Raw genomic sequence first — 16792 nt, forward strand, 5'->3', positions numbered from 1 at the left:
GTGCAGTGGCTGCTCCCGGCCACTGCAGCCTCGACCTGCTGGGCTCCAGCAATCCTTCCGGCTCAGCCTTCCTTAAGTTTCAAAATATCGAAAAAGAACATGCAAAACTGCTTCTTTCTAGGTGGTTAAAATTATACATATTTTTTCTTTTTTGTACTTTTCTGTATTGTTTTTAAGCAGAGACTAACTGTCATCCAGGCCGAAGTGCAGTGGCACGCTCCCGGCCACTGCAGCCTCGACCTGCTGGGCTTAAACAATCCTTCTGTCTCAGCCACCAAAGTAGATGGCACCACAAGTATGTGCCACAATGCCCAGCTAAGTTTTTGATCTGTTGTAGGAACAAGGTCTTGCCCACTTGCCCAGGCTGGTCTCAAATCCCTGGGCTCAGGCAATCCTTTCGCCTCAGCCTCCCAAAGTGCTGGGATTACAAGCATGAGCCACCGCACTGCACCCAGCCCATACTTTTCTGTATTTTGAAGTTTTCTGTAATGGACATGTATTATTACTGAAGCAAAAAAATACTTAAAAACAGGCCAGGTCTAGTGGCGTACACCTGTAACCCCAGCATGAGGAGGCCAAGGCTAGAGGATCACTTGAGGCCAGGAGTTTAAGACCAGCCAGGGCAACATAGCATGGCCCTATCTCTACAATAAATAAATAAATAGCCAAGCATGGTGGCGTGGGCCTGAAGTCCCAGCGACTCAGGAGGCTGAGGCAGAAGGATCACTTGAGCCTAGGAGTTTGAGGCTGCAGTGAGGTCTGATCACACCCATACTCTAGATTGAGTAATAGAGAAAGACCCTTTCTCCAAGGCAAGAAAAAGGAGGGAAATAAAAAAGATTCTATAGGCTGGGTGCAGTGGCTGATGTCAGCAATCTCAAGACTTTGGGAGGCCAAGGTGGGAGGATCATTTGAGCTCAGGTGTTTGAAACCAGCCTGGGAAACACAGAAAGACGCTAATTTTAAAAAAAGAAAACAAAAGAAAGATGCTACAGCTTAAATATTCAATTAAATTCAAATAAAAGACGCTACAGTTTAAATGTTCAGTTAAATTCAAATAAGTCCAATTCAATATTTACATATCAATTGTTTTTGTTAAGCATGGCCAAGCCACCTTTGATCTATGGTTTTCCTAAACTTTGGCCCCCTCCCCTTCCTTGGGGAGGTGAATCTACTCTCCCTCTTTGTCATTTACTTTCTAAATTGACTGTATTTTCCAATTTAACTTCTGTATAATTCTTTGTATCTTTTGCGCACCACCAGATCACAAACCCCCTCATTCCCCACCATGTGACCTAATGGTTTGGAGGCCCTGCTGGGATTCTGACACAATAATAAAAAAAAAAACCTCAAGTTGCCAACTTGTTTTTTTTTTTTTGAGTTAGAGTCTCACTCTGTCACCCAGACTGGAGTGCAGTGGCTGTTCCCGGCCACCGCAGCCTCGACCTGCTGGGCTCTGGCAATCCTTCCACCTCAGCCTTCCAGTAGCTGGAACTACAGGCACGCGCTACCACACCCAGCTAATTTTTTGATTTATTGTAGAGATGAGGTCTCACCAAGTTGTCCAGGCAGGTCTTGAACCCGCGGGCTCAGGCAATCCACTCACCTCAGCCTCCCAAGGCGCGGGATTACAGGCTGAGCCACCGAGCCAGGCTTGTTTTTTCTTAATTCTTTTCTTATTGAATAAAACCAATAACCCAGGTGGGGGGAGAAAAAAACAAACTAAAATTGGAAGTCAGAGAGTCCCCTGCCAGGCTCTTTTCCTCTCAGATAATGAAAACTATTAACAATTTTATTTTTCCTTTGAGTTTTTTGTTTTTTGAGTCAGATCTCATCCTGTCACCCTGGCTGGAGCACAGTGGCACAATCACGGTTCACTGCAGCCTTGACCTCGATTCAGGCAGTCCTCCTGTTGCTGCAGTAGCACCGGGGCTGCACAGCCAGCCTGGGACCCACATGGGGCTGAAGGGAACAATGGTGCCCTGAGACCCACATGGAGATCTCGGATGCTATGGCGTCCTGGAACTTGGGGGTACCTGACATTCGTAGAGCCCCAAGGAGTGGTACAGTTTTTGACTCCCCTATTTACAGCTCATGCTGGGAGAATTCCCTTCTTGGTCAGGAAAAGTCATAGCTTTCTTGCCTAGGATCTCAGATTCTTGTCTCATGACCAAGAGGATCGAGGACACAGAAGAGCGAGTGTCAGAATTTATTTAGAAAAGCAAGTGTTATAGCTCTCACATGGAGAGGGGGCCCAAGGGCGTTGCCGGGCCCCCAAGAGGGTTTCAGGGAGAGAGAAAATGCCAACTTCTTTTTTTTGATTTGGAGTCTTACTCTGCTGCCCAGGCTGGAGTGCAGTGGCATGCTGACAGTCACCACAGCCTTGACCTGCTGGGCTCAGGCAATCCTTCTGCCTTAGCCTTCTGAGTAGTCAGAACCATAGGAGTGTGCCACCATGCCTGACTAATTTTTGGGTTTATTGTAGAGACGAGGTCTCGCCAAGCTGTCCAGGCTGGTAAGCCATTAGATTTGTGAGGCAGTTCTGTACCTTTATAATTGCAAAGTAGGATCCCATTAGTTCATCAATTCTGTATTCTTCAGACTTACCCCAGGGGCTTTTTTGCCTATAAAGTGCCCTGGTATTGCCTGAGAACAGACAAGAAAGCACAGATCCCTCCCCAGTGAGGCTCTGTTTTATTTTGGGGCCTACAAGTTGAGTTAACAGTAGATTAAAAAAAATAACTAATCTTATAAATTTAATGTATTTGCTTGTTTATTCTTAAGCACTAATTCTTCCAAATAAGTTCCAAATGACTGGATTATCTAACCCTGTGAAATAAAAACAAAACAAAATCTAGTGAGAGACAAATAAATTGAGAATCAAATAAAAGAAAATCAGTATCTTTCATAATAGAGTCTTCCCATCCAAGAAAATGTCTCTCCATTTATTCAGTTTCTGTTTTATATCCTTTAAGTAAAATTGATTTTTAAAATTGCTGTCTTGCACATTTGTTACATCAACTATTTCAATTTTTTTTTTTTTGAGTTGGAGTCTCACTCTGTCGCCCAGACTGGAGTGCAGTGGCTGCTCCCGGCCATCACAGCCTCGACCTGCTGGGCTCCGGCGATCCTTCCGCCTCAGCCGTCCAAGCAGCTGGAACTACAGGCACGCACTACCATGCCCAGCTAATTTTTGAGTTATTGTAGAGATGAGGTCTCGCTGCCCAGGCGGGTCTCGAACCCGTGGGCTCAGGCAATGCACTCACCTCAGCCTCCCAAAGGCGCGGGATTACAGGTTGAGCCACCGAGCCCGGTCAACTTTTTCAATTTTAAATGCTATTTTTTTCTTTTTTCGAGTCAGAGTCTCACTCTGTTGCCTAGGCTGAAGTGCAGTGGCACACTCACGGACAATGTAGCCTCAGTCTGCTGGGCTCAGACAATCCTTCTACCTCAGCCTTCCAAGTAGCTGGGACTACAGGCGTGTACCACCACTCCTGGCTAATTTTTTGATTTTTGTAGAGATGAGGTCTCGCCAAGTTGCCCATGCTGGTCTTAAACTCGTGGGCGCAGGCAATCCTCTCACCTTGGCCTTCCAAAGTGCTGGGGCTACAGTTGTGAGCCACTGTGCCAGGCCTTAAATGCTATTTTAAAAGGAAAAGAATAGTGAAAAGATGACAGACAGTACCTTTTCTAAAGCAATATGTAGCTCTTTCTCATGTTCTGGAGGCAGTCTCAGAAGCAGAACCTGACAGGCATCTTTAATCAGTGGGACAACGCTGAGAAATATTAACACAGCAATGAAAAGAGAACAGAGGGGGTCAGCAATGAACCATCCAAACTGCTCTATAAGAATTGTGGATACAATCACACCAATACTGCCAAGTGTGTCTGCCAAAACATGTAGAAATACACCTATAAATAAAATATAGAAAAACATTACAAATTTAGGCACATCTAATTTAGTTTTTCAATGCATTCTACCAACATTACTGGATACCTACTACACTCCACACACATTGCTAGTGGCTGGGCACCTATGACAGTGTGGTGAGTTTTATTATGGTGAGCTATGTCTATGTTTTGCTGTTTATAGTTTTGAAAATATTCACAGCGAAACCTCCCTAAGCTTTAGTAAGTTCAAAATTTAAGTCCAAGTTTGACATTACCCAAACTACTTCTGTTAAACAATCATAATAAACAATTCAACATAGTAATTAATATTTTCCCTTTTTTATAGTACAATAAAAATGTTCCTTTTCTTTGTAGTGAAGGTTCATAATGGTATACTCAGTCTATCTCTTGCAACTAATATCGAATCAACTGTCGCTATGAAATAATAATTTCATATTAGTTATAATAAAAAACAATAATTTATTTAATAATGAACAATAATATATTTAATAACGAACATTTATGAACAAATGTATTTTATTTTATTGTGGTAAGAACAATTAAAATAAATAATAATTAATTTATTAATACATCATTACTGACTACAGATATAATGTTGTACAGATTTCTAGAACCCATTCATTTTTTTTTTTTTTTTGAGTTGGAGTCCGACTATGTCACTCAGACTGGAGTGCAGTGGCCGCTCCTAGCCACCGCAGCCTTGACCTGCTGGGCTCTGGTGATCCTTCCTTCTCAGCCTTCCAAGTAGCTGGAACTACAGGCACACGCTACCATGCCCGGCTAATTTTTTTGATTTATTGTAGAGATGAGGTCTCGCCGGGTTGCCCAGGTGGGTCTTGAACCCACGGGCTCAGGCAGTTCACTCACCTTGGCCTCTCAAAGCGCGGGATTACAGGCTGAGCCACCAAGCCTGGGCCTATTAATTTGTTTAACTGAAACTTTACGCTGTTGATTAGTAACCTCCATTTCCCCTTCCTTTGCCATCATCATTCTACTATTTGATTCTATGACTTTCACTCTATATAAGTGGAATCAAGCAGTATTTATCTTTCCAGGACTGGCTTATTTCGTGAAGCACAATGTCTTCGAGGTTCATCTACGTTGTTGCATGTTATACAATTTCCCTCCTTATAGAGGCTGAATAAAGATACCATTTTATGTATAGTCGGAATGTGGGTATTTTCTACAGCAGATGACTTGAGACTTTTATGTTAGCCACAGACTGCTTTTTAAAAATCAAATTGTGTCAGAAACCCAATACTTACTACAAATAAACACAGAGTGCCACAGCAGAATGACAGGCAAGACAAGACAACACTTGGCAAGGACTCACCCCGCATGTTAGCATTCATGCCTCCACCTGCAGATCCGTGGCTGTGACCGTGCCCGTGCCCGTGGTCACTGTGTCCATGCATATGGTGTGAATGGCCGTGATCAGACGAATGACAGCTTCCTTGAGAAGCTCCGTGGGCATGACTATGGGCATGGCTAAAGGCACAGATACCAATAAGGTTTACTATCAGTCCTCCAACGGACACAGGCTGGCAAAGAGGAGAGAAAAAAAACCTTTAAATGTGGAATTAAACAAAACTTGTTACTTAGAAGCTACTACATAGCTACCTATGTTTTCCTGTTTATAGTTTTGAAAATATTCACAGTGAAACCTCACTAAGTTTTAACAAGTCCAAAATTTTTAAAATGTGAATTTTAGAATATTTTGAAGAAACATTTTTTTTTTTTTTGAGTTGGAATCTCACTCTGTTGCCCAGACTGGAGTGCAGTGGCTGCTCCCGGCCACCGCAGCCTCGACCTGCTGGGCTCCGGCGATCCTTCCGCCTCAGCCTTCCAAGTAGCCAGAATTACAGGCATGTTCTACCACGCCCGGCTGATTTTTTGATTTATTATAGAGATGAGGTCTCGTTGCCCAGGCGGGTCTCGAACCCGCGGGCTCAGGCAATCCACTCACCTCAGCCTCCCAAAGGTGCGGGATTACAGGCCAAGCCACCGAGCCCGGCTCTTGAAGAAACATTTTAAGTTCCAAATATCAAGCAAAAATAAGTTGAGGAATTTGCACTTTATTTAAATGATTAAGAATAGTATGTAGGCTGGGCATGGTGGCTCATGCCTGTAATCCTAGCACTTTGGGAGGCTGAGGTGAGAGGACTGACTACCTGAGCCCAGGGGTTTCAGACCAGCCTGGGCAACTTGGCAAGACCTTGTCTCTACAATAAATCAAAAAATTAGTGGGGTATGGTGCTGCACACCTGTGGTCCCAGCTACTTGAAGGCTGAGGCAGAAGGATTCCTGGAGCCCAGCAGTCAAGGCTGCAGTGGCCATGAGCATGCCACTGCACTACAGCCTGGGTGACAGAGTGAGACTCTGACCAAAAAAAAAAAGAAAAAGAAAAAAAAAGAAAAGTATGTACTTGGTTTATGGCTTATAAATAAATAAATGTATATAAAAATAAATATAAATAAATGGTATAAAGTTTTATTTACGTAAAGAGTTTGCAAGTACTGTTTATTAGGGCAAGTATACACCGTACCTAAAATCTTGTTTATATTAGTAGGTAAATCAGAACAGTCTATATGACAATAATTATAATTTATTAACAAGGGGACTCCAAATATGGTCTTTTTTAAAATCACCATGTATCTAAACAGATGAAGCAAATACTGTGTCTTAAATATAGCAAAACTTTCCAAAGGTTAAATAAAAATACAGTGAAAAAACAATCATATGAAAGTAATCTCTCATTTTTTCTTAACAAAGTGAATTAAATTATATTAGTATAATGGTGCCACAATAACACTCCAAAGGATAAACAAAAGTTACTTACCCTTGATTATCCTTTCTTACAAAATGATTCTGAATAGCAGCTCAGGGTGCTATTTAATTTACCTATGCTCACAATCTCTCCCTTAGAGAAATCCATGTTTTATAAAAGGAAAACATAAAAATAAGGGGACAAATATTTTTCATATTACTATTTTTTAATTAATTTTTTTTGGGTAGTGACTGGGTCTTGCTATGTTGCCAAGGCTGGTCTTGAACTCCTGGCCTCAAGCAATACTCCCGCTTTGGCCTCACAAAGTGCTGGAATTATAGGCATGAGCCACCACACCCACACAATGGGGACAAATACGTTTTATTACTTTTCAAAAGTAGTAAGAGATTTACTTCAGTAAACATTTATGGAGGTTATTTACCTTTTTCTGTAACTCAGACTATTTATTTGTCTGCCAGATTTTAAAATTTCAGTTACATTCATAAGCTTATAGATGGTTAATGACTCTGAATGAAACTAATACTACTTACAGAAACCCTATGACCTCATAAATACTCCTTCTCTCCTACTAATAGATACTTTATATTTGTCTTTTTTGTTTTTTTGAGTTGGAGCCTCATTTTGTCGCCCAGGCTGGAGTGCAGAAGCATGCTCACAGCCACTGCAGCTTCTATCTGCTGGGCACAGGTGATCCTTCTGCTTCATTCTTCCAAGTAGCTGGAACTACAGGTGTGTGCCATCATGACCAGCTAATTTTTTGACTTCTTGTAGAGGTGAGGTCTCGCCAAGTTGCCCAGGCTGGTTTTGAACCCCTGGGCTCAGGCAATTCTCTCACCTGTGCCTCTCAAAGTGCTGGGATTACAAGTATGAGCCACCGCACCCAGTCATCTTTGAATATTTCATCAGGAAAAAATAACATAGAGGGTCAAAGTCCTTCAATTTCTACCAACAAGAATTAGTCACTCCTAGCCAGGCTCAGTGACTCAGCCTGTAATCCTGCACCTGGGGAGGCTGAGGTGAGTGGATTGCCTGAGCCTGCAGGTTTAAGACCCACCTGGGCAACTTGGCGAGACCTCATCTCTACAATAAATCAAAAAATTAGCCGGGCGTGGTAGCGCGCGCCTGTAGCTCCGGCTACTTGGAAGGCTGAGGCGGAAGGATCACCGGAGCCCAGCAGGTCGAGGCTGCGGTGGCCAGGAGTGGCCACTGCACTCCAGTATGGGCGACAGAGTGAGACTTCGACTCAGAAAAAAAAAAAAATTAGTCACTCCTAAGAGAATGGGTATTTTCCCTGTACATACTAATATACATATAATATATGTATACTCTTTAAAGCTAAAAGTCATGATACTATACTATTTTGCAATTTTTGTTTCACTTAGAACATTTTGTAAATATTTTTCATGCCAGTGTATATAGATATATCTCATTCTTTTTAATAGCTGCACAGTATTCCATTATATGGATAGCACATTTACTTCACAGCCTTTTTCAGTGGTGGATACTGGATTGTTTCTATTTTTTCATTATAAGAACGGTAAGATGAATTACATACTTTTATATACTAGTGTGAATGTTAAAGGTCAAGGGATATGAGCATTTAAAAATCCAGTATATTTTTTCCAAATGGTATACCTAAAAACTTTTTGCTAATATATGTTTTTACCAATAAGACACAGAATTGATTTTAGGCATTTATAATTAATTGTTGAATTCCTACAAACCAGGTACCAGAATTTAAGAGTTAACTGACAGCTGGGCTCAGTTGCTCAGCCTGTAATCCCGTGCCTTTGGGAGGCTGAGGTGAGTGGATTGCCTGAGCCCGCGGGTTCGAGACCCGCCTGGGCAGGTGAGACCTCATCTCTACAATAAATCAAAAAATTAGCCGGGCGTGGTAGCATGCACCTGTAATTCCGGCTACTTGGAAGGCTGAGGCGGAAAGATCGCCGGAGCCCAGCAGGTCGAGGTTGTGGTGGCCGGGAGCGGACACTGCACTCCAGTCTGGGTGACCGAGTGAGACTCCAACTCAAAAAAAAAAATGAAAAAGTTAACTGATAACACAATTTAAGTCCTGAAGATATTTACATATTAATTGTGAAAGAATAACAAATTAACCAACAATTTCATTTCAGTGTTCCTAAAACAAAATACAATAGGGTTACTGAGAAGGGGAATCTAACAAACTTTGGGGAGGGAAGAGAGAAACTAAGGGAAAGTAGTCCACCAGAGGAGACCTGTAAGCAAAATCATCTTGTTTTGAGTTGGAGTCTCACTCTGTTGCCCAGGCTGGAGTGCAGTGGCATGTTCACAGCCACCCCAGTGTCAACCTGCTGGGCTCAGGTGATCCGTCTAAGTAGCTGGAAATACAGCTATGGGGTTCCATGCCCAGCGAATTTTTTTGATTTATTGTAGAGATGAGGTCTCACCAAGTTGCCCAGGCTGGTCTTGAACCCTTGGGCTCAGGCTATCCCCTCACCTCGGCCTCCCAAAGTGCTGGGATTACAGGCTTGAGCCATCGCGCCCGGCCGTAAGCAAAATCGTAAGGGAGGCTGAAGGGCAGGAGTGAGGAAGGACATGCAAAGATAAAGTCTTGGTAGCACCGGGAGAACACTAAAGTTGCTATAGTAGCAATATTATCTCTAGAATAAATCCTTTAAAATTATAATTTTTTTCTGATTTTACCTCTAACATATTGCAAAGTTCCTCAAGTACTTTAAAGACACATTTTTTTTTTTTCCTGAGTTGTAGTCTCACTCCGTCGCCTGGGCTTGAGTGCAGTGGTATGCTCATGGCCATCCCAGCGTTAACCTGCTGGGCTCTGGCGATCCTTCTGCCTCAGCCTTCCAAGTAGCTGGAACTATAGGTGTGCGCTACCATGCCCGGCTAATATTTTGATTTATCGTAGAGATGAGGTCCTACCAAGTTGCCCAGGCTGGTCTCAAACCCACGTGCTCAGGCAATTCCCTCACCTCAGCCTCCCAAAATGCTGGGATTACAGGCTTGAGCCATCACACCCAGCCTAAAAACACATCTTTAAACAAAAAAACTTTAAATAAATCTTGAAAGAAACCTGTATGTTTTACAGTAAACTAATGTTTTGACTAATAAAATACTAGAGAAAAGGATTAATTAATTTCTAAGAGTCAACAGTATAAATGCAAATAGTAAGACAGGAAGTTACATTGACTTAAGTAAACAATAAAATAAAACCTTCTGAGATCAATGACATCTTAGCATGGAAAAAAACTATTTAAGTACAAGTAGGAATTCAAATGGAAAACAAAAGGACTTACCGTTAACATGTGAGTGTCTAATTCTGGAGGATCAATCAATCTAGCCACTGACTCCATAAATACAAAAAAAGCTATTACCATTAGAAAAAGCCCATTGATAAATCCAGAGAGAATTTCTATTCGGCCATACCTAAAAACAGAGAATATTTTTTAGAAAAGGAAAATGGCAAGTATCTTTAAAGTATGAACATTATACTTTATAAACAAGAAAACAAGTTCAGATTTTCAAACTACTAGATAAAAAATATAAAATATCAATATTTTAGATATCATATTAATGCTGGAAGCTCCTTCTGCATATAATGTTTGTTGGAATTTTATATATTAATCAAAGTCCTGGATGGGTGCGGTGGCTCACGTCTATAATCCCAGCACTTTGGGAGGCTGAGGCAAGAGGATTGCCTGAGTCCACAGATTCGAGACCCGCCTGGGCAACTTGGCGAGATCTCATCTCTACAATAAGTCAAAAAATTAGCTGGGTATGGTAGCACACGCCTGTAGTTCTGGCTACTTGGAAGGCTGAGGCGGAAGGATCGCTGGAGCCCAGTAGGTTGACGCTGGGGTGGCCGTGAGTGTGCCACTGCCCTCCAGCCTGGGCGACAGAGTGAGATGCCAACTCAAAAAAAAAAAAACAAAAAAAAAGTCCTTCTTTAGTGTCCCTCTTATAAGAAATATTTATTAATTTCTTAGCAAGAAGTTATTTCTCCTTCCTTTAAACTCTTGATGTGCTCTGTATCTCTGTCATGGCATATGGATTCTGCTTTGTACCAAAATTATTGGTATTTTGGGGTCATCTATCTTTCAAAATATAAACAGTTGAAAATAAGAGCTGGATTTATTCATTTAAAGCAGGTTTTATCAAAATACCTCAGACACAAAAAATTTTCAATATTTATTGAACTGAATTATTTGCTCAATGAAAGGATATTTTCACATATAGCCGCTTCAAATTCTGAATACTTTTTTTTTTTTTTTGAGTCAGGATCTCACTTTGAAACCCAGGCTGGAGGGCAGTGGCACGATCATGGCTCATTGTAGCCTCGATCTCTCAGACTCCGGTGGTCCTTCCGTCCCAGCCTCCTGGGTAGGAGTGGGACTACTGGTCTGAGCCACCATGTCCAGCCCGAATACCCAAGTGCAGGGATTACAGGCATGAGCCACTGTGCCTGGCCTTCAATACTCTTTTTAACAGCAAAGATATGAATGACCACAGATTTTCCATCGCCTCAAAGATACATTATGGACAAAGATCTCAAGATTTTAATTGATTTTTGCTCCCTGCCTATAAAGAGGATTTGTCAGGGAGTATAATCTTGAACTTACTGCCATTCAGTATTTATCAAATGCTTGGTTCATATGCCCTCATCTATCTCAACTAAAAAAAAAATAAAGATCTGGAAATTATTTGTATTAAATGTAATACAGTTTTATTCCCTAAGATGGGATTTACACTTACGCTGCATCACCTTGACAGTCAGTGTACCTACCCATAGGAGAAAATCCGAGTGGCTTTCCATCTACTCATCAGGGCAGCAAAAAGTCCCATTACCAAAGCAGAGCAGTCAAAGAGCATGTGAAATCCATCTGAGATCAGACCCAGACTATTGGTCAATACACCATAGAATAATTCCACAAAGGTAAAAAGCTAAAAACGTTAAAAAAAAAAAAAAAAAAAGGGAGGAGTATGTTGGGAAATATGTTTCAAGAGAGGTTTATCAGAACTTAATCATGAGGATGTTAAACCTGAATTACCCAAACAGTACTTGAACACCTGCTATAACTCTGCTTTTTTAGTTATTTAACTGCCACTTACACTAGAAATTCAATTTCATATAAATTGTAAGAAACTAAGATAAATCAGATATACATAACTATTTTATAAGCTATTTAAAAGGAGTTAGTTGTATTTATATGTCTGTAAAAAACAAATGGCTATAAAATGTTAGCAATCAGTAGTCTGTAGCGAGATCCTGTAGGTAGTAGATAAAACTCGTTAAGTGCTACTATACTTACTGATTTGAAAGAGCATAGTAAGTCAACATTTCTATAATGCCTCTGAAATTGTTTGCTTAAGTAGCTGGGTACTGTGGTGTGTACCTGTAATCCCAGCTACTTGGGAGGCTGAGGTCAGAGAAGCGCTTGAGCCCAGGAGTTTGAGACCAGCCTGAACAACAGAGTAAGACACCTGCCTCCAAAAAAAAAAATTGTTTGCTTAAGTAGTCTGAATATGATCTTGTAATATGGCTACTTAGAGAAAATGTAAATTTCAGTCCATTTCTAATTACCAGAAATTTGAGAATTACTAAAGTTATACCAGAACTGTCAAAATTAAAATATTAAGCTTCAAGATATGCCACTAATATTTAAAAATCTTACCAGATTCAAGCACAAGAAGTAAAAGATCTGCCTAGAATCACTCTCCTCAAGAATCTGTTTTAGTGATTCCTTAATAAACCTAGGGATCGATTGAGAGCTATGCTGAAAAGCATCACCCATGAAGTTATAAAGAGGTGTTCCTTCAGGAGAATATCCAATAAGGGTACCTTTCTGTCCTTTCTTAGAGAGAGATGATAAGATGTTGGCAGCTGCAAAGGGAAACAAAAAGAGTATTACAGAAAGTTTTCGAAGTTTAAGCTACCAAAAACCAATATGGTAACTATCAGCACTATATGCAAGCACTGAAGATTTCCCCAAATTAAATTAATGATGTGACCATCAGAATCTGTTAAAAAAAATTGTTGAAATAAAAACAAGGAGAAAATGCTTACACAAAATGAAGAATATAGCGCTCACTACCACTCCTCCAGACAGGACATGCTCAGTGCTCTCCTGGTGTGCTGCTTTGTTCATAGCCCGAAGCTGGTCTGTTATTGGATGTGTCCAAAAATTTCCAAAAAGGAGAGCACTAATAAAAATGGGAAAGGATCCATAGCGAGCACATTTGGAAACGTCCATTTTGACTGCACAAGTGGAATCCACATAGAAATCCAGGATCATGACAAAAAAGATAACTGTTGCAAAAGGCATAATGAGAGAAAACCAAGACTCGACTTTACTCTAGAAATTAAAAAAAAAAAATTGTCAAGACTATATAGGTATAAAATTCACATCTTACAAGATGTTTTTGTTAATCTTTTTATATATCAACAAATATTCTCATGATTCACAAAATGCCAACGTATAAGAGCTATAAAACATTGGTATATTTTTCCAAAGTATTAAAAAAGAAAAGCATTTTGTTTAATAATTCAATAAATACTAGGTAACACACAATCCTTAAGCCTAACACATGGTTTTGTTTTTTTTTTGAGTTGGAGTCTCACTCTGTTGCCCAAGCTGGAGTGCAGTGGCACGTTCATGGTTACCCCAGGGTTGACCTGCTGGGCTCTGGCGATCCTTCCGCCTTAGCCTTCCAAGTAGCTGGAACTACAGACGTGCGCTAACACGCCTGCCTAATTTTTTGATTTATTGTACAGATGAGGTCTCGCCAAGTTGCCCAGGCTGTTTTCAAATCTGTGGGTTCAGGCAATCCGCTCACCTTGGCCTCCCAAAGTGCTGGGATTACAGGCTTGAGCCACCACGCCCGGCCAACACATGGTTTTTAATTGCTGTTTCTTCAGTTAATTCCTTTGAACCACAGGAATGTGATGAATATGTAAATGTAATAGCATTTGATTTATATTTCCTATAAACAATAAAATTAACTTCAAACATTTTTAAGAACTACAAAAAAAAGAGAAGATAATTTAGGCTATTTTCTTTCTTTTTTTTTGAGTCAGAGTCTCATTCCAGCGTGCAGTGGCACGCTCAAGAACCTCAGCCTTGATCTTCTGGACTCATGCAATTCTTCTGCTTCAGTCTTCCAAGTAGATGGAACTACAAGCACGCACCACCACACCCAGCTAATTTTATTTAGATCAGCTAGATTTATTGTAGAGACGAGGTCTTGCCAAGTTGCCCAGGCTAGCCTCAAACCCCTGGGCTCAGGCAATCCTCTCACCTCCACCTCCCAAAGTGCTGGGATTACAGGTGTAAGCCACTGTGCCTGGCTATGCTACTTTCAACCTCAAAATAAAATACAATGTACCAAACTAAAATTTTAAGTAACAGCAGTTCATTTACTTATTGCCAATAAATTCTTGCTCTTACCTCTGTTGTCACAGAAAGAACAATGACCCATGGGCACAAGAGAAGCACAGATACAAGATGGGATAAAGCTTGAAGACGTTTGGCTCCACCGACGTCTATAGAGAGCTTTCTGGAAGCTGTATGAAAACCAACTTTACAACACAAGGCCAGTACTAGCAATAATACTCCACCCTGTAAGTAAAATTAGATAAGTCTCATTAGAAACATATAGTCCAAAACCCAATTCTCAACTATATGTTATTTGTTTGTTTGTTTGTTTTTTTAAAGAGAGAGGGTCTTGTTCTGTTGCCCAGGCTGGAAGTGCAGTGGCACTATCATAGCTCACTGCAGCCTTGAACTCCTGGGCTAAAGCGACCCTCCTGTCTCAGCCTCCTGCGTAGCTGGGATTACAGGTGCATGTCACTTCGCCTGACAAATGTATTTGAAGAAATGAAAGTAGTATGCTTTTTCCATATACGCAATTACTTAACTATTTCAATGGCAGGCAATATTTTATTTTATTAATTTAATTTTATTTTTTTGAGTTGGAGTCTCACTCTGTCACCCAGAATGGAGAGCAGTATCCACTCCCGGCCACCGCAGCCTCGACCTGCTGGGCTCCGGCGATCCTTCCGCCTCAGCCTTCCAAGTAGCTGGAACTACAGGTGCGCTGCCACGCCTGGCTAATTTTTTGATTTATTGTAGAGATGAGGTCTCACCAAGTTGCCTAGGCAGGTCACAAACACACAGGCTCAGGCAATCCACTCACCTCAGCCTCCCAAAGGCGCGGGATTACAGGCTGAGCCACTGAGCCCGGCTGGCAGGCAATATTTTATTTATTTTTATTTATTTATTTATTTTTTTTGAGTTGGAGTCTCACTCTGTCGCCCAGACTGGAGTGCAGTGGCCGCTCCCGGCCACCGCAGCCTCGACCTGCTGGGCTCCGGCGATCCGTCCGCCTCAGTCTTCCAAGTAGCCGGAACTACAGGCGTGCGCTACCACGCCCGGCTGATTTTTTGATTTATTGTAGAGATGAGGTCTCACTGCCCAGGCGGGTCTCGAACCCACGGGCTCAGGCAATCCACTCACCTCAGCCTCCCAAAGGCGCGGGATTACAGGCTGAGCCACCGAGCCTGGCTCGGCAATATTTTAAATGACTAATAACTTATTTCAAATGCACTTATTGTTGTAGTTGCTATAACTTTTCAGAAGCTTTTGATCCTGTTAACATCAAAGAAAGCATACCTTGTGATCTGCCACACCTAAGAAGGCAATGGCTGTGTAAAGCATGTGCGTGAGAGCACTGTCGTGATGTCCTTCAGCTAAGTGAGCCGGAGTAAAGGAAAACATTCTAAAAGTCAACTCTTTGAAACCTGAAGTTCTCCTGAAATTTCAGCTACATTATTTTGGGTTGAATACGTTAATAGATTGGTCTGGGGGCCCCAAACCAAACTACCTAACTGCTTAAGTGTATAACATGTTTCCCTTAAAAACAAAGCAAAACAAAACAATCTAACATTTAATTCAAGAACCTCATTTATAAAGTGGAAGTGAATGCCTATATTTCTTTCCTGTTTTTTTTTTTGGAGTCCCACTCTGTTGCCCAGGCTGGAGGACAGTGGCATGCTTATGGTCACCACAGCCTTGGCCTGCTGGGCTCAGGTGATCCTTCTGTCTCAGCTTTCCAAGTAGTTGGAAGGCGGTCGCCACATCCGGCTAAATTTTTTATTTACCATAGAGACGAGGTCTTGCCAAGTTGCCCACGCTGGTCTCGAAGGCTCCCAAAGTGCTGGGATTACAGGCATGGGCCACCTGCCTGGCCTATATTTCTCCAAAACAATTATAATAGTGTTTAAGATAAAACTACTAAATTTAGTAGCTGACCTCCAAAGGACATACTGTGTACATATTATAAGTAGAACAGAGGGACAAGAGCAAGAAATCTCCTTGGACCACTCCTGTCCAGTGGAGTTAAGACTGTCTTTTTTTTTTTGAATTGGAGTCTCACTCTGTCGCCCAGACTGGAGTACGGATCTGCTGGGCTCTGGCGATCCTTCCGCCTTAGCCTTCCGAGTAGCTGGAACTACAGGCACACGCTACCACGCCTGGCTAATTTTTGATTTATTGTAGAGATGAGGTCTTGTCAAGTTGCTCAGGCGGGTCTTGAACCCGCAGGCTCAGGCAATCCACTCACCTCAGCCTCCCAAAGGTGTGGGATTACAGGCTGAGCCACTGAGTCCGGCTGAGAATATAGTTTTTAAAAAATTATTTATTTTATTTAAATTTTTTAAAGTGAGAAAGCAGGATTTACTGAGAGGGGAGAAAAGCTCCCACAGTGGGAGGGGACCCAAAGGGGTTGCCTAATATGGCTTCCTTAATAAGTAAATTAAAGAGAGAGAAAGAAAGAGGGGATTCACCTCTCCACAGCAGGGAAGAGAACCAACGCTTAAGAAAACATTGCCTGCAGGGCTCTGGGGCTCAGCCTGTAATCCTGCGCCTTTGGAAGGCCAAGGTGAGTGGATTGCCTGAGCCCGAGGGTTCAAGATCCGCCTGGGCAGGCAAGACCTCATCTCTACAATAAATAAAAAAAAATTAGCCGGGCGTGGTAGCACGCGCCTGTAATTCCGGCTACTCGGAAGGATCGCCGGAGCCCAGCATGTCGAGGCTGCGG

General features: G+C 41.8%; 1 protein-coding gene across 1 annotated transcript in view; it reads right to left on the reverse strand.

The window, feature by feature from the left end:
- The window catches only part of SLC30A5 (solute carrier family 30 member 5), a 36784-nt gene that overhangs the window by 5199 nt on the left and 14793 nt on the right, over positions 1–16792 (reverse strand). The window contains exons 6-13 of the mRNA XM_008069234.1: positions 15367–15443; positions 14143–14313; positions 12762–13050; positions 12370–12578; positions 11481–11638; positions 9994–10123; positions 5246–5453; positions 3686–3912 (exon numbers count right to left, since the gene is read on the reverse strand). Coding sequence (XP_008067425.1) covers positions 3686–3912; positions 5246–5453; positions 9994–10123; positions 11481–11638; positions 12370–12578; positions 12762–13050; positions 14143–14313; positions 15367–15443 — 1469 coding nt within the window. The remainder of the gene's footprint in view (positions 1–3685; positions 3913–5245; positions 5454–9993; positions 10124–11480; positions 11639–12369; positions 12579–12761; positions 13051–14142; positions 14314–15366; positions 15444–16792) is intronic.

Source organism: Carlito syrichta, unplaced genomic scaffold (assembly GCF_000164805.1).
Source record: "Carlito syrichta isolate Samal-C Ts95f unplaced genomic scaffold, Tarsius_syrichta-2.0.1 Scaffold109772, whole genome shotgun sequence".
Taxonomy (NCBI): Eukaryota; Metazoa; Chordata; class Mammalia; order Primates; family Tarsiidae; genus Carlito; species Carlito syrichta.